This window comes from Herpailurus yagouaroundi, unplaced genomic scaffold (genome assembly GCF_014898765.1).
Source record: "Herpailurus yagouaroundi ecotype Mexico unplaced genomic scaffold, PumYag 187, whole genome shotgun sequence".
Lineage (NCBI taxonomy): Eukaryota > Metazoa > Chordata > Mammalia > Carnivora > Felidae > Herpailurus > Herpailurus yagouaroundi.
The window spans coordinates 33,040,021-33,060,218 of NW_024412418.1; the positions used below are offsets into that span (position 1 = coordinate 33,040,021).

At 44.6% G+C, this 20,198-nt stretch overlaps 1 protein-coding gene and 1 long non-coding RNA gene across 13 annotated transcripts in view; one reads left to right on the forward strand and one right to left on the reverse strand.

Moving 5' to 3' along the window:
* The window catches only part of PLEKHA7 (pleckstrin homology domain containing A7), a 220,096-nt gene that overhangs the window by 67,483 nt on the left and 132,415 nt on the right, over window positions 1–20,198 (forward strand). Inside the window, exon 1 of one of the 12 annotated variants that reach the window (XM_040495714.1) lies at window positions 11,797–12,000. The exons of the other annotated variants lie outside the window; for them this stretch is intronic. Coding sequence (XP_040351648.1) covers window positions 11,918–12,000 — 83 coding nt within the window. The 5' untranslated portion in view covers window positions 11,797–11,917. Of the gene's footprint in view, window positions 1–11,796; window positions 12,001–20,198 lie in introns of those variants that run through there. 12 annotated transcript variants of the gene reach the window in all.
* LOC121043716 (uncharacterized) lies at window positions 9,815–11,796 on the reverse strand. The gene is made up of 2 exons (XR_005796993.1): window positions 11,628–11,796; window positions 9,815–10,162 (listed from the first exon to the last, which is right to left on the reverse strand). It is a non-coding gene; the product is annotated as an uncharacterized LOC121043716 (long non-coding RNA).

The window sequence follows — 20,198 nt, forward strand, 5'->3', positions numbered from 1 at the left end:
AACAAAAAGGGGACAGTGGGTTTTCTGGATTTTACTGTTAGAAAGGAAAAGCATCCTAGTCATTAAGAGGAAGCCAAGAATTTCCTAGCTTATTCCTTTAAGTTAAATATTTTACGTAGAGCCCACTGAGAGTGTGAAGAATGAGACCCTCTTCAGCTTTCTTCTTTGTCTTTGCCAAGCCCTTGTCATCCTACATCTCCTCAGACTGGGCCAATTTCCTCATTTTAGGTGGCCATGTTACCTCTCCTTTGTGTACTCATCACAGATGTACATTTACATCTACTCATGTGTTTATTTTGAAAGCTAGTTGTCTTATTAGACGATCAGCCTCAAGAGGTCAGGGCCATATTGTCCTCAGTACTTGGCATAACCCTGGCACACTGTAAGGTCTCAGTAAATACTTGTTTGACCAAGTGAAGAAGGCAAAAGCAGCCAGGGATTTTATGTGACTGATCCTTGTAGGTCTCACAGAAAACTGCGGCCCTTTCAAGGTTGCAATCTATCTTTTGTGCAGAGAGCTTGACCACCATGGTACCCAGCACATCCCCAAGTTCATTTTACTCCACTGTGCCCTTCAGGGATTTTTTTTTTTTTTAATTTTTTTTTTCAATGTTTTTTATTTATTTTTGGGGCAGAGAGAGACAGAGCATGAACGGGGGAGGGGCAGAGAGAGAGGGAGACACAGAATCGGAAACAGGCTCCAGGCTCTGAGCCATCAGCCCAGAGCCCGATGCGGGGCTCGAACTCACGGACCGCGAGATCGTGACCTGGCTGAAGTCGGACGCTTAACCGACTGCGCCACCCAGGCGCCCCCTTCAGGGATTTTTAATAAGAATAGCTCCAGTGTATTGCACTCTTGCTATAAGTCCAGTCCTGTAGTAGCCACCTGGTACATCTTGCTGCCAGTCCTATCAAAAGAGGGCAACTGAGGTTTGGGGAAGGAAACAGCTAGTCCAAGGTCACAGAGTGGGTAAAAGTCAGAATGTTGATCTATCTGACTCCAGAGCGCATGCTCTTTCCTTTCTGTGTGCTGTGTCTGAGCCTAAGCCACAAGTGTCTGTGTGAGTTATGGGTTCTTATCTCTTGACAATTAGAGCTGCACAGCCAGAGTATTTCTGGCACAGGCCATTGCTGCTTTCTGACAGCTGTTACATTCCAGTCTCTCTTGAGTTTGGGGAAGGAAGGCCTACACCTGGGGTTGGCAAAGGCAGTCTCAGATCTCATTTTCCCTGATTTTTGCACACAGAGAATATGTTTATTGCACTTGTCACATAGTCTCCTGAAGTGCAGGAGCATTAAAGTTGAATATTATTTTCATAAAAGTCACTAGGGAGAAGAGGAGAGGAGATGCCTAGTTCGGTTGTCTCCAGGAATAATTGGATTTGCCCAATGATTGGTAGAGTGCAGGTGGGAAATGACAGCGTGCCAGGAAAGTACATTTTATGGTGCTTTTGATAACACATTTGTCAGGCATGTGTTTTTAATGACTTTGTGCCTGTTGTCATTATTTTAATAGAGACCTAATTTTTAGAATGGCGTTCATTATTACATTAAACTTTCTCTATTCAGCAAGGTTGGCAAATGGAATATTCTCATGGCTCAGTGTTGCCACCTACTGTGTTCTGTGTGGAGTGTCAATCTCCAAAAACCTAGAAGGCAATAAAGCACATTTCAAACTACAACAAGGCATAATTTGATCTGTCTGTTCTTCTACAAGGTTGCAAGTCCTCGGGGTGAACACTGTAAGCATCTGTCATCACTGTGTGCTCTAGAGTGCCAAGACACTGGTTCCAGCAACTTCTGATGATAAAAAAATGTTAGTCAAAAATACCATTTTTCCTTTGCTCCCTTGAGAATGAGCCTCAAAAACATTTGCTGCCTGCACATGGGGATCTGAATAATTGCTACATTCAGGTTTATGTTAGAGAGAGTGTTCAAGAAGAAGGCACTTAAGGGGATGTTTGTAAATGTGATGAGGCTTTTGGTTCTATCTTTGGCCCACTAGTCTCAGTAAGGATTTTGGCTCATGTCAGTGATTTAGAAAACCTAATAATTTTTATGTCTCCAAAGTTGTGTTCCCAGGCTGCTGGCTATTTCATATTCTTGAGCTTGTTTCTGCATTTAGGAGAACACCAGAGAATAGCAGTAGGCATTGTCGAGTGTTTACCTCCCCATGCCAAGAAAGGACTGACATTCCAGCTTTGTTTGTGGATAGATTTAGGTTGAGTCTGATTCCGATCTCCTTCAGTGGCTTTGACAGTTTCTTATGTGGAAGATGAAGCATCTCGGTTATTGACCTGGCATCCTGTTCCCAGTTTGAATGGTAAGAGCCACAAAATCAATGGTACCTATGTAGGACATAAGATTTTACTCCTTTTGCCCCATAAATTATTGTTTAGACAATTAGGAACAGAAGAATATGAAAAATACACGTGTTAATTATTACCAGACTCTTTTTTTTAACCTAAGGAGATCAAAACATTAAAGTGTTTTACATATTAATTTGGGTGTTTTCTCCCCCTAACCTCCAATTAATATTCACGATAAACAGCCTTTATTGATGATGTGGTTCTGTAAGTTTAACATCCAGGATGGTCAAGACTGTGCACTATTTGTCTATTCATCTACTGCTTTATCCTATTCCACAGTGGATTTGAGGCAGCTTATGAGAAAGGGATAAAATGTGAATAAAAAATAAAACAACAAGGACCAACCAGAGTTGAGTATAAATTATGTTAGGAGATTAAGCCTAAGGATACAAGGAGAATGAGAACAGCCCAGGTCTATTTCTGTTAAACTAAAAAGCCATTTCATTGGACAAGTTGATGTAGCCATTTTTTAAAAGCTCTTGGAAGCTGGTCTCAGTTTTGGAAAGCTCTGTGTAAACATGGGCTGCTTCGTGTTCCTGACATTTCAGCTGAACTTTAAAAACTGCCATTTTTTCTTTCTTCCAACCTCTACCTGACCTCTAGCATACACCCATTTCCTCTGAGCCACAGAGGTGTCAGTACTGAAGGTATTTTATCAAGCGAGGTTGCTGTTTTTCTGGGAATGCTATAGTCTGGATGCCAGCCAGGGATTTGGGAAGCCTGAATGTGGGAGGCTTATTTTGGAAACCCTTTCATTATCATCACACTCAGGCCCTTGTGAGCAGTTCCAGGGACTCACACCCGGATGGGCTTCAATGATAGGAGGACTGAAAAAAAAGTGTTGAAGCAGAAGGGAGGGATTCAGAAGTTCCCTTCTCACAAGCCAGCAGGATGCCCAATAATCTTCCTTCCACGGTTCCTATTTCCAGCCTCTTCTTCTGAACCTCCAGGCTCTGCGTTGCTTCTCAAAGATCTGGTACCCAGGAAGCTGGCTCAGAGAATGGAGCTGGGATGCAGACTTCACTGGACCACAGAGGGTGGGCTGCGTAGGGTGCTTTCAGCCTCAGAGCAAGTTGACATAAGGCTCTGCCCTTGCTTGTTAGAACCAACCAGAAAGGTCTGTAACTGGGAGAGTCCTCTTCCCCCATCTTCACCAACACACAGACCCTAAGGAGTCATGTGATGATGAGATTCCCAAGTGGAGATGACCACAACTTACTGCCGTATGGACTTCTCCACTTGGATATCTAATAGACTACTTAGATCTCATGTATCCAAACCAGAGTTCTTGATTCATTTTAATGCCTCCCCTCCCTTTGGATTTGTTCTTCTTACTGGCTTAATCATCTCAGGAAATTGGCACTGGTACCCACTCTGTTGCTCAAACCAAAAACTTGGGAGTCTACTTTGCTGGTCTCTTTCCTTCCCGCCCGTTTTAAGTCCTGTCAGTAGTGGAATTGGCTACTGCCACTGAGACATTTTGTACAGCTGAATCTCCCTCAGCATTGACGATGTAGTCATCTTGCCAGCCATCTCCCTCTCTTGCCTGTACTCCTGCAGTGGTGTTTTTACCTAGTCTCCCTGGTTTCCCCCATTTCTTTTCAAGGCTTTGGAGTGGCATTGCAATCAGACCATGTGGGTTTGTATATTGGATCCTCTACTCACTGGGATGGGCAAGTCTACCTAATCTATGACTATTTTGTCATCTGTAAAATTGGGATAATAATTGTACTCATATTGCAAGTTTTCATGAGGATTAAATATCATACATATAAAGTTCTTTGGACAGTTCAGAGCACATAGTTTAAACACTAAGGAAATATTAGGTTTTTATTTATTGTTCCAATCCCCAGGCCATTCTCCATATAAATGCTACAGAAGTCTTTTTTTTTTTTAATTAAAAAAATTTTTTTTAAATGGAGCCCATTGCAGGGCTTGAACTTACCACCCTGAGATCAAGGCCTCAGCTGAGATCAAGAGTCAGACACGTAACTGACTGAGCCACCCAGGCACCCCTACAGAAGTCTTTTTAGAAAGAAAATTAGATCATGCCTCTTCCATGGCACGGTCTTTTCTTATAACCCCTCCCATGTCTTCCTATTGCATCTGGAAGAGAATCCAAATTCCTGCCAGGTATGATATGGCCCTCCATAACTCCTGCTATCTCACTCTTCAGCTTCCCTGTTACTGTCCTCCCCACTGGTCACTGACTTCTAGCCTCACTGCCCTTCCTCCATCCCAGGAACGTACCCACCTGGGTACATTGGTTTGTTCCCACCTGCTCTTGTGCCTGGAATGCTTTTCCCCTAGATCTTAGTTTAAGTGACACATCTTGAGCCCCCATTTCATGCCATCATATTACAGTTTCATTTTCTTCACAGCACACGTCAATCTCTGAAACTTTTTATTTACTATCTATATATTTGTCTTTCTGTCTCTCTTATCACTTACTACTGGCCTGACTTGTAAAAGGCCCTAATAAAGGTTTAGCCATTGAATGATTGATAGCCACTATTTATTTAGTACCTACTATGTCCCACTTACACAATTCTGTTTTTTCATCCTCATAACAATACTGTGGGGTGGGTATTTTAAATCCCATTTTAGGGCTGAAGAAATAGTGGAAGACAAAGTGTATCCACGGCCACCTAGCTGGCATGTGGGGTGAGCCCAGATTTTAACTGAGGTCTGGCTGAGTCTGTGGAGTTTTTAGGTGATAACACTAGTGAATTCAGAGAGCTCTTACCTGGCTTATGAGTAGAAGGTGAGATGAGACAGGTATCAAAAGTATACTATCCTCATCCTTTATTTATTTTCTAAAAGCTTATTTATTTATTTTGAGAGAGAGAGAGCACAAGCAGGGGAGGGGCAGAGAGAGAGGGAGAGAGAAAATCCCAAGCAGGCTCTATGCTTTCAGTGCAGAGCCCAATGTGGAACTCGATCAGGTCATGATCCCAGAGTCATAGGATGGAGCCGTGCCTTGGGCTCTGTGCTGAGTGTGGAGCCTGCTTAGAATTCTGTCTCTCTTTCCCTCTGCCTCTTTTCCCTACTTGCATTCTCTCTCTTTCTAAAATGCATAAAATAAAAGATAACAGTTTTAGAGCATTTCCTATTGCTAAATGCTTCCGTGTATTATCCCTGTACTGGCATTCTTTATCATGCCCTAGTTTTGTTGTAATTTTGTTGAGGTTTGACAAGAGGTATTAATTGGATTCATTCAGATTCTGTTTTGAATTGATTCAAGCCTACTTGGGTGATGCCTACTAGAAATCAAGGGGAGACAGGTGTGTTAGGCCCTCCTGGCCCTTTAGCATCAAATATCTCCAAGTGTGAGCTCCAGACTACACACAGCCAGATCACCTGGGTGCTTGCTAAATGCAAATTCCTGGGCTCACCCTAGACTTTTTTCATGAGATTCTCTAGGGGTTGACACCTGAAATCTATTTTTTTTTAATTTTTTAATGTTATTTATTTATTTATTTTTAAATTTATTTTTTATGTTTTAAAATTTACATCCAAATTAGCATATAGTGCAACAATGATTTCAGGAGTAGATTCCTTAGTGCCCGTTACCCATTTGGCCCATCCCCCCTCCCACAACCCCTTCAGTAACCCTTAGTTCTCCATATTTATGAGTCGCTTCTGTTTTGTCCCCCTCCCTGTTTTTATATTATTTTTGTTTCCCTTCCCTTATGCTCATCCGTTTTGTCTCTTAAAGTCCTCATATGAGTGAAGTCATATGATTTTTGTCTTTCTCTGACTAATTTCACTTAGCATAATACCCTCCAGTTCCATCCACGTAGTTGCAAATGGCAAGATTTCATTCTTTTTGATTGCCTAGTAATCTCGATTGTATATATACACCACATCTTCTTTATTCATTCATCCATCGATGGACATTTGGGCTGTTTCCATACTTTGGCTATTGTTGATAGTGCTGCTATAAACATGGGGATGCATGTGTCCCTTCAAAACAGCACACCTGTATCCCATGGATAAATGCCTAGTAGTGCAATTGCTGGCTCGTAGGTAGTTCTATTTTTAGTTTTTTGAGGAACCTCCATACTGTTTTCCAGAGTGGCTGCACCAGCTTGCATTCCCATAACGTTTGTTTTTGAGAGAGAGAGAGAGAGCGAGAAAGAGAGAGCGAGCATGAGCAAGGGAGACAGAGACAGAATCTGAAACAGGCTGCAGGCTCTGAACTGTCAGCACAGAGCCTCATGTGGGGCTTGAACCTATGAACTGTGAGATCATGACCTGAGCTAAAGTTGGACAGTTAACTGACTGAGCCACCCAGGCACCGCAGGAATCTGTTTTTTTTAAAACAATCACTTGGAGGTTTTACTGATTAAAATGGATGTATGAAGATCACTGGTCATAGACATGTGTTCTAGCTAATTAGCTATTTCATGATTTGGCTTTCTCTATTAAAAAAAATCTATAAAGTTATATGTCTGGTCATTCATTTTATCAAAACTTATTTGGGTGGCTTTGGTCTCTGATCATGGAGCAAGTAGGCTCCCCACCTCCCCAACCCCGTCTTAATGATCCTTAGGCTCCAAGTCCCAGGTCCAAGTTAGCTTCCTTGGTTAGTTTGTTCAATATTTCCCACTTAGGTGAAGTAGAGTGCCTTGTTTCTGTCCCTAAGCTGTTGCCTGACTGTGGGGGGCTGGTCTGTTCTCAAGGGGGCTGGATGGTTGTACAGTAGTGGACCTTCTGAAACATTTGTCCCTGTTAGAGTTATTTTTATACCTGGTAGTGACTCAGTCTCTTTTCCTCCCATATTCTTGAGGTTCAAAGTCCTTTGGCTTCAACCCTTCTTTGTTTGAAAGACGCAGGAAGTTCGGATCCCCCTACTTTTCGCCATGTTGGCCCCTCAGGCCAAGAAACAGGCTCTTAAGATTAGAGAACAATCTGATAGTACCCTAGAGTTATTTGTAAAAATAGGGCTTATTCTTATTTCTTCTCAGAAACAATTCTGGAATGATCAAAATTCCTAGCCCTTGATGTCTATGCTTTCCTCCCCTCTGTTCACTCTCTAAACAAAGGCCCCATGTTTAATAGATACCATAACAGTAAAATTAGCTTTATTAGACTCTAGGTGGATTTAAAATGTAACCTAATGGCAGCTGTCTCTGGCTTGGAAGTCATATGTTTTATTTTGAGCAAAGACAGAGGGTAGTTACAATGCCTGGTAAGGGATTAAATGATTATTGAATTTAAGTGACCAAATAACACAAGCATCCCTCATCATTAGATCCTGCCCTGGTGGTTTTTGCCCATTGTGTTTTTGAGGAACCTGGGGTACCACCTACCTTCTGTCCTTGACTTCAGAGTTCCCGAGTTGTGCCCTAGGAGAAGTCAGCACCGTTGTCTTATCCACCTCCACTCCCACATCTAGTGTGTGTGCACCCAGCTTCTTGGAAAGCTTGAATGGTGAGACTAGTTGAACTTTACCAGCCTTGTGTCAAAGGACCCAGAGCTAGCCAGTTCCCTTCTCCCCAAGAAATTCCCAGCATATACGTTCATTAAATAATAACATCCTACACTGAGGCCCTGCTGTTCACTTTGTCCTAATGCTTTTATACCCACCCCCTTAAAAGAAAAGAGCTTTTATTAGGCTATTTAACAGAAGAGAATCTGAGGCACAGATCACCCAACTAGTTACTGGCTGAACCCAGTCTGTATTATGGCTTGTTGTTTTTCTTCTGGTCCTTACCAGTGTGCTTGGTGGCGTCACCAGGTCTGTGGAAAGCAGACTAAACAGCTTTTAGTCCTAAAGTCAAAACGTATGTGCTGTACATGTTCTCTGATGATTTATCTGGTAGAGAGTTTCAGGAATAGGGGACAGCTCCATTAGTGGATGGTCATGGCTGCTTCATTTTGGACCCTTTAGTCTAAGCTTCTAAGCATCATTATAAGCACAGCCTAGGAGGTAAATGTAAAAATAATCTTCTTGCCAGGTTTTCCTGCATGGTATCCTAGCGACGATGTACTGTCTGTCCTTGAGTGTTGGGGCACCAACTGGGGCAGTATCGGAGCTTGCAGAGGGGAGGGATATGAAGGGCATAGTCAGAGGCACCCCTCTTAACGTCCAGGCATAGTTTCTTTTTATGTTTTGGAGCACTTTTAACCCACTTATTTTTAAGAAACATTTTCTGATTAAAAATATGTTTCTTGTCAGATAACTTGGAAAACAGAAAATCCCAAGGAAGGAAATAAAAACCAACTGAAATTCCAATGTTGTTAGTATTTTGGTAGATATCCTTCTGGTCATCTTCTTTCTTTCATACCATGATTAGGTTCTAAACTCAGAGTGTAAGGGAAAAAAAATCTCATAAAGTCAAAATTACTCTAAACCACCATGGACAGCACTTTTTATGCACTCTAAAGTTTGGAAACCACTGCACTAGACTCAAGGAAAGGACAACTAAAAAATCTGTATGAAATTAGAAGTCTGGGGGAAAAAATCAGTCTGGCTTTAATATTACTATCAAATCCCTGATGATGAGTGGATGGTGGTGGAGAAATGAACTGCGTTCCTGCCTGCCTCATTTCATTCTGTTTTAATATTAAGCTTTTGTAATATTAAGCTTTTGTGAGTTGTGGGTTCATAGATTTACCTGTGAGGATAACATGCCATAGTAGCATCACATTTAGCTCCAGGGGGTAGGTTCTGAGTCAACAAGTAGGAAAAATGAACACAGTGCAACTCCACCATAGATTCCTGCTCCCTCCATCGCTGCCCCAAAATGCACTTGCATGTGTACAATTAGATCATTTGTTTTGTAACCTTTGTTTTGTTTAATTCAGTAAATATTCTATGTATCACTTTTATTTAAGTTTATTTTGAGAGAGTGAGTGTGTGCACATGTATGGGGGAGGGGCAGAAAGAGAGAGAAGAGAGAGACTCCTAAGCAGGCTCCATACTCAGTGCAGAGTCCAACACAGCTCCATCTCACAAACTGGGATCACGATCTGAGCCAAAATCAAGAGTTGGATGCTTAACCAACTAAGCCACCCAGGTGCCCCTGTGTGTATCATTTTTAAAGTTGCATATGTAAATGAGAAGGAGTGAAATATGGCCTTTTGTAGCAATGTGGATGGAACTGGAGAGTATTATGCTAAGTGAAATAAGTCATACAGAGAAAGACAGATACCATATGCTTTCACTCTTATGTGGATCCTGAGAAACTTAACAGAGGACCATGGGGGAAGGGATGAAAAAAAATAGGGAGGGAGCCAAACCATAAGAGATTCTTAAAAACTGAGAACAAACTGAGGGTTGATGGTGGGGGGTGGGAGGGGTAGGTGGGTGATGGGTACTGAGGAGGGCACCTGTTGGGATGAGCACTGGGTGTTGTATGGAAACCAATTTGACAATAAATTTCATATTAAAAAAAAAACCACTAAAAGTAAAAAAAAAATAAAGTTGCATATGTATATTTAGTGGTAAAGATGTTTATTAACCAGTCTCTTGTACATTTAGTTTATTTCCAATTATTTGCTGTTCTAAAAATGGCGAAGTGAACATCCTTGTGGATAAATCTTTGTGTTCATCCATAATTATGTCTTGAGGATAAATTCTTAGCTGTGGAATTGATGGTTCAAAGGATATGAACATTTTTAAGTCTTTTAATTCATATTGCTAAATTGTCCCCAGGAACATTGTATGCTTCTATCAAAGTGTCTATTTCCCAGCATCACTGGAAATTAACATTCAAGAGTCTTTCACAATATGCCTTCTTTTTTGGATGACCTAGGGCTTCTCTTCATTGTGTGGTCAATTTATCCTGGAAGGAATGAACAAAATGAGGCTAGAGATGAAAAGTGCTGGTGGCCAGGTCTATGTGGGAGGGACAGGGACAGATAACAGGAAAGGGGTAAGCTTAGAGACCATTTCTTTACTCCTGCCTCCAGGTCTTCAGCAGGTATCTAAAGATAGAATATTAATATTTAAAGGGCATGTGTAGTTTTAAAAGCATATTTCATATTATAATTTTAGATTTTGAAAATGATTTGATGTCTTTCATTATAGACACTACAGGACAGGAATGACATTTGTATATCTAAAATGGAGTATGGTTTTAAAAAAAAATGGAAAAACACTGTCCTAATCCAACACTCATCTTAGAGAAACTGAAACCAGAGAGTAGAGGGATTTCTGTAGAGCTACACAGCAAATTGATGATAGAGTTGAAGCCAGAAGTAAAGGTTGTCAACTGCCTGTTCATAGCTCTTCTGTTGAGTTGGGACATCATGGTTCAGGAGGAGATGAAAAGCAGATATAAGGTCCCCTTTGGATAGATGGCCAGGCTTTCTTCCAGAGCCTGTGAGCTGCCCCATACCCCTCCTGGACAAAGACCCAGGTGTCTCTGGCATGGCAGTTCACTTCTGCTTGAACATTTCCGGAGGGAGCTTGCACTTTAATAACCAGGGCTTTTGCCTGAACTTTCCTTCCCCTTGGATAACTTCTAACTTCTCTTCCTGCCTCAGCATCTTGAATGTCACTTCCTCAGGGAAGTCTTTCCTGACTGCCAAGATAGTTTAGGGTCCCTATGTGCATTCTTATAGCACCTCTTACGTTTAACACCTTGTCACAATTATAATTACTTTGCACTGTATTTAACATCTCTCTCCCGGACTAGACTATATGTTCTACGAGAGTAGGAATGTTGTTTATCTTCTGTTGCTCTTGGCCTAAGCATTAATAAATGCTTGAATGTTTGACTATTTGGATGGATGTTAATGAGTGAATTGGAAGTGTGTGTGGCTGCTGGGCGGTGCTGTTTCCCATTGCCTGCAGAATCAGGAGAGCTGTCCCTCATTGCCAAGGGCGTTGAGAGAGGCGAGAAAGGAGACTCCTTTTTAGGCTGCTAGTATAGAGACAAGCCAGAGGGTATGATCTGCTTTGCTGGGTGCCCCATGGCGGCCTCCTGGGTGATGGGGTCAGCAACCTAATCCAACCAAGCATTCTTTCCTGGCTTGTCAGGATCAGCCCCAGCAATTTAGTAGTGGTGGTTGGAGAGGAGCCTCCTCGATTCATTCTGGGGAAGAGAATTCAAGGTCAGGGCTCTCCTTGGCGGGGAGAAAACAGCAACCCGGGTCACCTGCAGCCTGGTCTTCACAGTAGATGGGCACTTGCAGCAACTGCTGTAAGGTCTGCTTGTGGCTGGCCGGGCGCCAGTGCAGCGCCGCTGTTAGGCGTCAGGTCCTGCCCCCTCTGCCGGTTTCCCTCCCCCTCCTCCGTCTCCTTACCACTCCAGCTTGCTGCATCCTCTGCAAGGAGAGGAATGTGCCGCGCTCGGACGCGCCGTCCTGGCGGCGCGGCGGCACTCCGGGCGCGCTCTGGACCGCCGGGGTCCGCCGTCTGGCGCTGCGCCACGTGCTTTGATCCGCGCTGATGTCAAGTGGGTGTGGGCTCTTAGGGAAGGCCCAGGCGAGGACGAGGAGGGCGCGCGATGCGCCGCGGGCGCGCTGAGGCCACAGCGCGCTCCGCCGCCCAGCGCTGCTGACCGGTGGCCGGCCTGGGCTCAAGGAGCGGGCGCATGGAGCGGCGGCGCTGCCCGGCCGGGGACGCATGCCCCGCCGCCCTGGGGGGCTGGTGGGGACCGCCGCGGGGGGCCTGCAGGTGTGTCCTCGCGCTGTAACTTTCGGGGGGCTGCGGGCCGGCAGGCAGCAGGGGCTGCATCGGGGGTCGCTTTTTGTGGCTGGGTGCTGGCGTGACGGGAGCGGGTTCGTCCCCGGCTGGCCATCCGCGTGGGAGCCGCAGCTCGCCGCGGGAGTTTCAGCGAGGGAATTCGTGGGGCGGGCGCCGGGCTAGGGGTTACTCATCGGGAAGGGCGCCGAGGGAGCAGCCTTGTTGTTTTGAGAATTGGGTCTCCAAGTACAGCCTGCGTTCATGGTAACAGGATTAGCTCTCAGCAGACAGCTCTGCTTCCCGAAATCGGCGGTGGTTGGGGGCACTGATCGGTAGGGGTAGGGGGGGGACTGGGCAGAGGCTATCTCTTCTCCCCTTATCTGCCCCCCACCCCCTTCCTGATGGGAGCCAGCTAAGGGGGAGGTAAGGGGGCAGCTTCTTGTCGTTTGACAGGTCTGGTTTCAGACACACCTTCCCGGAGGAATGCGGAGGCTTTGTTACAGGCGTCCGTCCCAGCCCTGAGCCCAGAAGCTTGCGGGCATGGGGCTGGGGCTCCGGTGCCATTACTCATCTTTTATGGCAACACGGGCGGGCTCCCGGGTAGGCAAGTTAATTATTAATGTGTCTAGCTGGAGAGAGGGAATCTGGAGATGAGATTGGTGGGTTGCGGGTTTTTCTTTCCCTTTTTTGGCATTGGCACTCAAGGTTTAAGCCCAAGGTATTGCAGCCAGTTTCCTGAGAAGGATGCTGGTGTTCCCCTAGTGACTGGCACTCTGCGGAAGGGATCCCCTTTCCCTGTCTGTGGGACAGCACCATCACCCCCCACCCCCGCCACCCCCTGGGAGGGCAGAGAGGGACCAACTCTGGGTTTTTATCTACTTTTGAACCAGTCTGTACCTTTCCTCTGCTTTCTGAAAACAAACACACTCCCACCCTTGTCCCAGGGCAGCTTCCTGATGAAGCTTCCAGGCCAGGTGTGTGAGACCTGGGTCTTCTGCTGACCATCTGAAGTTTTCTGGAAAGGGCTGCCCTACCACAGCCCCAGTACCTGAGAATTCTGCACCTGTTCAACAAGTGCCTCTGGGTCTGTTTCAACAATCTGTAGACTGTTGGCCAAGGCAAAAGGGTCTGCCAGGTCATTATCTGGCCTATCCCAGTGTCCTCAGTGCCTACTGGAAGGAGGAGGTCAAGGTGGAGAAGAGCTGAGGGCAGAGTGTGACTCTTCCCTCAGATGGTTTCAGTTTCCCTCCCCCTTGGCTGGGGAAAGGTGGATTCTAAAGCTGGTAGTCTCACAAAGTGTGCTCTGTGTGTGCTGGGCATTTCAGGTGTGCCCCTATTGAGTGGAATGGAAGAACCCAGGTTTAAATCAAGGGCTGTGGATGGGGCTTGGCTCTGGGAGAGGTGGGTTGGAGGTGGCCAATTGGAGGCAGGCCTGAGGAGATTTTTGCCCCAGTTGGGGCCTGTGGAGAGTTGCCAAACTCAGTCTTCCAGGCAGCATTGTGCTTTAGAGGCCTGAGAAACTGTTTTTCTTGTCAGCTGAGGATAGAGTACTCAGCCTCGTAAACTGAAGGGTTGAGTTAGGGTGAGTAGAAGATGAGCACATCTTGGAAGTTGACACTCGTAGGAGTGCAAGAAGGGCTAGGCTTTCTGGGGACTAGGTGTGGGGAGGAGGATCGCCCTAGGAGAGTGGAAAGTGTCTAAAGGGCGGTGGGTTTATTGGGGGTATGCAGTGCAGGGAGGGAGATTCTAGCTCTGGTTGTGGGCTGTGCATGGTGTGAGACATGGTGTGCATGGTCTGAGGCAGGCTGCTGCAGTACCCCGTATCTCTTCCCTCAATTTTCTATCCCCTACGTTGGTGACTTGGCTTGCTGGATTCACCTTGCCCCTGTCTCTGGTCTCCAGGGTGGGACTGTTCTGATGGCTGCCCAGGGACACAGAGTCCCCATCTTATTCCAGCCTTTCAGAGAGGCCGCTGACCCTGCTACCTGGGTCACTGGGGAGTCCATGCCACCTGTCCTTCCACCAGCCTACATACTCAGTGGTACCCTTCCCCCAATATACCTGCTTTTCGAGTGCCACCTTCTCCAGCAGTGCCCTGATCTGCTGCTGATTTGCCGGCACTCTGCAAGTTGAGGGTTTGGAGATGGCCCTGATAAGGAGCAAGTTTTTTCTATCATGGGAAGTCTGCCCATGGATGCCATCTAATGTCTGCTTCCCTTGCAGCCTGCTGGTCATGGCTGAATATTCATTGATAATGGCCTGGCCACTGCCTGGGGAAGCTACTCAAGGTATACTGTAAAGAGTAGGTGGGTGATACGGTCCCTGGGGCACTGTGAGGTAAATGGGAGATCAAGGGGTTGTGGGGGAAAGTGAAGCAGTTATCAGAAAGGCTGTGGGATTGTGGGGTTAGTAGGCAGGAGCCAGAATCCTCGCGGGTTGTAGTTTCAGAGGACTGAGCGGGGCTGGTTTGGAGAGTCCCCTATGTGTCCTGTTCCTAATGTCTGTGCTGGACACAGCAGGTTGTGGTGAGTTCATCAGTAGCTAAGGCCTCTGTCCTGGGGCCTGACTGCCCCTCCAACCTGGAAAAAGAGCCATTTTGTTTATGTATACCAGCTCCTGGGCTTGTCTTGTCCCTTCCCTCTTAAAGGAGGCATTGAGGCTGATGGTGGCTGTGACTGTTCCTCAGCCCCAGCTATAGCAGGGAGCCTTTTCCTTGGCTGGACAGCAGGGAGAAAGTACCCAGGCTAAGAGAGAGGTGTCCTGAAGATTTGTTCTGAGTCGGATATGATCAAGAGGAAAAACGGAATGAAGACCCTGGTAGCCTTTGCAGTCTTGGTTTGCAAAAGTACAAAATTCCTCCCTAGGTTTTATACTGTCTCTGAAGAGAAAAGAGGCCAGTATTCCAGGCCTGTGCTCTGGGGGTATCCAGGAGCAAGGGTTAATTGAGGCAGGTGGTGTTTGATTTCCTTGCTTGTTAAAGAGGGATAAGGATACCTCTCTTCAATACCCTCTGCCCCCCAAGGATAATTGTGAGGATTATGAGATGTTTGTAAAGGATTTAATACAGTGCTTGTTAATTGGTAGCTGTTATTATTTTTTTATTAATTAAAGGTAACTGAAGGATCCTTGGAGCAGCAGCTGAGAGAGTATTATGTAGAAAATGGGAATGTCAAAAATGCCTTTTTTTTTTTTTTTTTTTTTTCTGACCCCAGAAGCCATACCCGGGCTCCTAGGGTCAGAAGTGAGACCTGCCCTGGCCTTCACATCAAACCTGTTTTCCAGCCTCAGATCATTCAAAGAGGCCATGGAGACCTGTGAATCCCTGACTACAGGCACAGTTGAACTAGAAAGGTGGCATGCTGAGACTCTTGCTAATGCAGCCATCTCTGGGCCAGCCATGATTATGGAATGTTAGTCCAAAGAGCAACCAGATACCTGGCACTTTTTAGTTATGTCACTCTAGACAAGTCCTCTTATCTCTTTGAGCTAGTGTCCCATGAGAATAGTAAAACCTGCCTCACACAGTTCTTATGACCCAATGGGATCATGTATGAAAAACTGTGATGTGGTATGCAAAGAATTGATAACTTACTGTGTACCAGACACTCTTCTAAGTGCTTTCATGTGTTATCTCATTTAATTTTCACAACGATATATGATGCAGTTAATTATTGATTAGGAAGTTGATGAAGTTGAGCTGTTAGGAATTGTAATTATTGGCTAACCAACCCCCTCTGGAAATCATGCATCTGAAGACCTGTCTCCCACAGTAGGAATAAACCAAAGTTTTTGCAAATGTTTGCACACTACCTTTTTTCCACTGACCTATTCTAACTTCCTAGGCTAATTCTCAATATGTTCTAAAATGAGTAAAAGAGGTCCTTATTGGTCAGTTTGGTTTTTTGGTGTCCCTCTCTTGTCCTCTTTGCTCTTCATCCATAAGCTCTGTGGGGCTCATAGACACATCATCTTCTTGGCTTAAAATGACTTTTAAGTGTCATTTGTGTGGGACTATAACCCTCTTGTGCTCATTCACCTAACGGTCCCTTTTAAGAATGAGATTGCTGGTGGATCAGAGTTGATACTAGGTGTGGTAATGTGAGATATATTAAGGAGATTGTACATTAGCTTACCTCAATGCTGGGCAACGCTTAGATGCTAAGGGTCAGTTTAATCTCCTTCTGACTGGAGTGTAATTCATATAAACAAACCAAATGTTTGTGGAGAAAGAAGGAAAGGGGTTGCTAGTTTCATTTGACTTTAGGCAAGAGAAATGTTTGGTTTAGAGCCAACCATTAGACTGCAAGTTTTCAACATCTCATCCTTCTTTCTGATGGTTCTAGTTAGCTGTTTTACCTCCTACCTGCTGCTCCAAACTGTATCTGCTAGTGAGCACTCAAGTTTGAAGTTTTATATGTGTTCAGAAAAAGAGAAAGGAAGAAAGAAACACCCTGTGAAAATAAGGGCTCACGGCTGGTGGTGTTTCCAACATGGGTGGTGCTCATTAACAGAGAGTTATGATCACAGCTTCGAATTCATCCTCATTACTTTTGTAGCACATTTATAGGATAAGAAAGAGGCTGTCGCTTTGTGGGTTATTCTGTCTTTTTATGACAAGGATAACATTTATGAGGGTATGACACAAATAAAGGAATAAAGGTCTGGTTAGGAATGAAAAGTAAAAAGCAACTGGTGGCATTCCAGGCATGCTCAGAAGATTCTAGAGCTCTCATTAGCAGAGGTAAGGTTTTTTGTGGCATGGACCTGAGTGTCCCGGCTCCCACAACAGCCTGGTCATGCTGTCAGAGTGGGTATTGTTACTGTCATTTTACTGGAAAGTGGAGTGACTTGCCTGAGGTCAGGTAGCCAGATTTGTAAGGGCAGATACTGGACCTCATGTCTCTGACTCTCTGACCCCGAGGCTAACAACCTCATTTATCCTTGTAATAAGCTTTTTACTATTATGCATACATTTTGGAATATTTAGAATATTACAAAGGAAGATTGAAGGGGGCAGGGAATCATGACCCAAGGACTGAAGACAGCATTGTTTACATTTCAGTGGCTTTCTCAACTTTTTATTTTTATTATTATTATTATTTTTTTTTTTTTTAGGAAGAGGGAACATTTGTTTTTGTCAGGGAAGATTTGCTTGTCATCTGTACATCTCTGGGAATATTCAGTTTCCTGTCTTGGAGCAGGAGCTCTTTCTGTAAGAGTTGATTCCCTACGTATTCAAGTCGAGTTCTTTCCTTTTGTATACAACACTGCTAGGCACTGTGGGGGAGAAAAAGATGAACAAGGTATTCCTGCCTTCAGAGAGTTTATAATGAAGTGGAGACGCACATGTGCCCTCAGTCAGTTAGTCCGGGCCTGGTGGCGATAGCAAGTGGTGATATTCTCCAGCTATGTTCCCAGTACCCAGACACGTTACTCACAATCCCCAAACAGCCTCAGGGAGGAGGTATTACCCACTTTACTCATTTTACAACTGTAGAAACTGCAAGGTTAAATGACTTGCCTAAGGTGATAAAACTAACAACCACCCAAGCTGAGATTACAACACCAAGTGCCCTCTCACGAAGAACTGATGGAAGAAGTTCCATTAAGGAGAAGCACAAAGTCAGAGGCGTACAGCCCTTTGTCATTCTCTTTCATCCTTTTCTTCTCTCTGATTTTAAGACGGATGATTCTAATTATATTCCATGGTATTCGTTACCTTTAAAAAAAATTCCCTGCCCAGATTCTTTTGCTTTTTCAGACCACTTGATAATAAATCTCAAAATCTTGGAACTGGAAGGAAATGGAAAGGTGGTCTAGACCATTCTCTTTATTTTCTTATTTGGAAGAAACTGAGTCTCAGAGAAGGGAAATTACCTGGGCGCACACAATTTAGTTAAGCCATGTTTTTTCACCAGAGTTTCCCAAAGTGTGAATGCGTATGAGATAATACAGGGGTGAATGTTTTTAATTTTAATAGCTTTGTACATAAGTGTATAATTTTTCATGTGTATTCGAAGAGAAATATAGTTACAACATCAAAATCATTATTTGACAGCTATTGTTGTCTATGTAGTCCATTTAAAGAGAAAAGTGGAGATACAGGTTGGGCAGGGCAGAAATCACAGAGGTGGGCATTGTGTGGATAACTGTGCATATACACCAATTTGTACTTTCCTAGAGGAGTTACTTGCCCTGCCAGCTTTATTATTTCAGGGGCAGGAAAAAGGAGGTCATCTGCTAGTGAAAATATACTACCTGCTAAGCATTTTACCTGTGGGTCAGTATTGGTGGTCTCAGTTGTTGTGTATATTGAGAGAGCTCAGAGAGGCTGACTAATAAGCCCAGGGTAACACAGGATAGATTGGAGAGAAGGGATTCAGATCTCAGCTTGGGTTCCTTCCATTGCCAAATCCTAGCCGCCTGTCATATTCTGTAAAGTGGGTGAACCCTCGACCCAGCCTGCTCCTCTTCTCAGGGATCCTAACATCATTTTGTTTAGGTACCAGGCTCATGTGGAAATACATGTGGTTGGGTTGCTAGGTTGCTACTGTAACCTGCTAATTTAAAGCCTGATTTTGATAGAATTTCAAAGAATGTGCTGTATTTATAATATGTGATATTTATCGAATCTGACTCATGCTGGTAAGAGATAGAACCCTTATCTTGCTGCCTTTTGGCTTCTGTTCACATTGTGATGATGCCATGTGGATTGTGAGCTCTGGGAAGCCATCGACTGTGCCTGTCAGTCTACGCAAAGGGCAATTACCAGATGCTTTTTGAGACTGATTCATCCATACTTTCAGGGTTCAGAGAATTAACTAGTAGATTTTTACCTAGAGTGGAGGTATGGAGATGTAAGTGTGGGCTACTTCCAAGTTAGCTGAAGAAATCTGGAGTTGCAGGTTATGGAGAGAGGGCCCTTTTCGGAGATTTTGACTAGAATGGAGGGACGTGTTAGGCTTTGGGACTTTCCCAAACCAGCCGAGAAGATTCCACTTCTCAGTGGTTTAGGACCAGATGGAGCATAGCCTCTTGCATGAGGCAGGCAGTCACTGCCCATTTGCTGTGTCCTAGATGCTATGATAGTGGGGTAGGCCGAGTGATTCCTCTCCCCACTCCCAAAGATGTCCATGTTCTAATCCCCAGAACCTGGGAATATGTTACCTTAAATGGTACAAGGGACTTTATAGGTATAATTAAGTGAAGGATCCTGTAATGAGAGATGATTCTGGTTTATCTAGATGGACCCAATGTAATCAGAAGGGTTCTTACAAGAGGGTCCAAGTGAAAGAAGGAAACATGATGAAGGTAACAGGTTGGAGTGATGCAGGGCCATGAGCTGAGGGATGTGGGTGGCCTCTGGGAACTGCAAAAGGTAAGGAATGGATTCTCCCATGGAGGAGGAGTGCAGCTCTCCTGATCAACTTTGACTTTAGCTCAGTGAGACTGATTTTGGACTTCCGACCTCCAGAACTGTATGACCATACATTTGTGTTGTTTTAAGCCATTAATTTGTGATAATTCATTACAGTTGCAATAGGAAACCAATACAGATAGGTGCTGAAGATTGAACAGCGAATATAGCCACAGTCCCTGCCTTCAGTGTAGTGGGGGAGACAGGCAAGTACACAGCCAATGTGGATAATAGTGGTGAGCATCTGGTAGGGCTGTAAGTCCAGGAATCTATAGGACCTAAACCAGTCTGGGCAGATAAGGGAAGACCTCCTGGATGGACTGATCAGAGGTGCCACTGAAGGAGGGTTGGAAATAGGGCCTGAAGTGGGACAGAGGCTTTATGGGGAGAGAAAAGCGTGTTCAGCATCATCTCAGTAAGACATCAGAAAGCTAGGTGCAAGCTACTGGCCAGGCCTTGCAAAGCCGAAAGCCGGTTGCATCTAAGTTGGTGTGGGCCCTCATGGCCCTGTTTTCAGACAAAGCCTTTTGGACCTTGCATATTAGGGAGATAAGATGGAAGAGTGTTAGTGCTATGCCTTCAGGGTTATGTGAATATCTACCTGCTAGTTCTTTTACATGTATTATCCCATTTAATCCTCATAACAACTGTGCTAAGTAGGGACTGTTATTTTCTTTATGTTGCAATGGAGCAAAATAAGATTTAGATTTTAAGTAATGGGCCCAAGGTCACACAGTTTGTAGGTAGCAGGGTGGAGATTTGAATCTGGGCC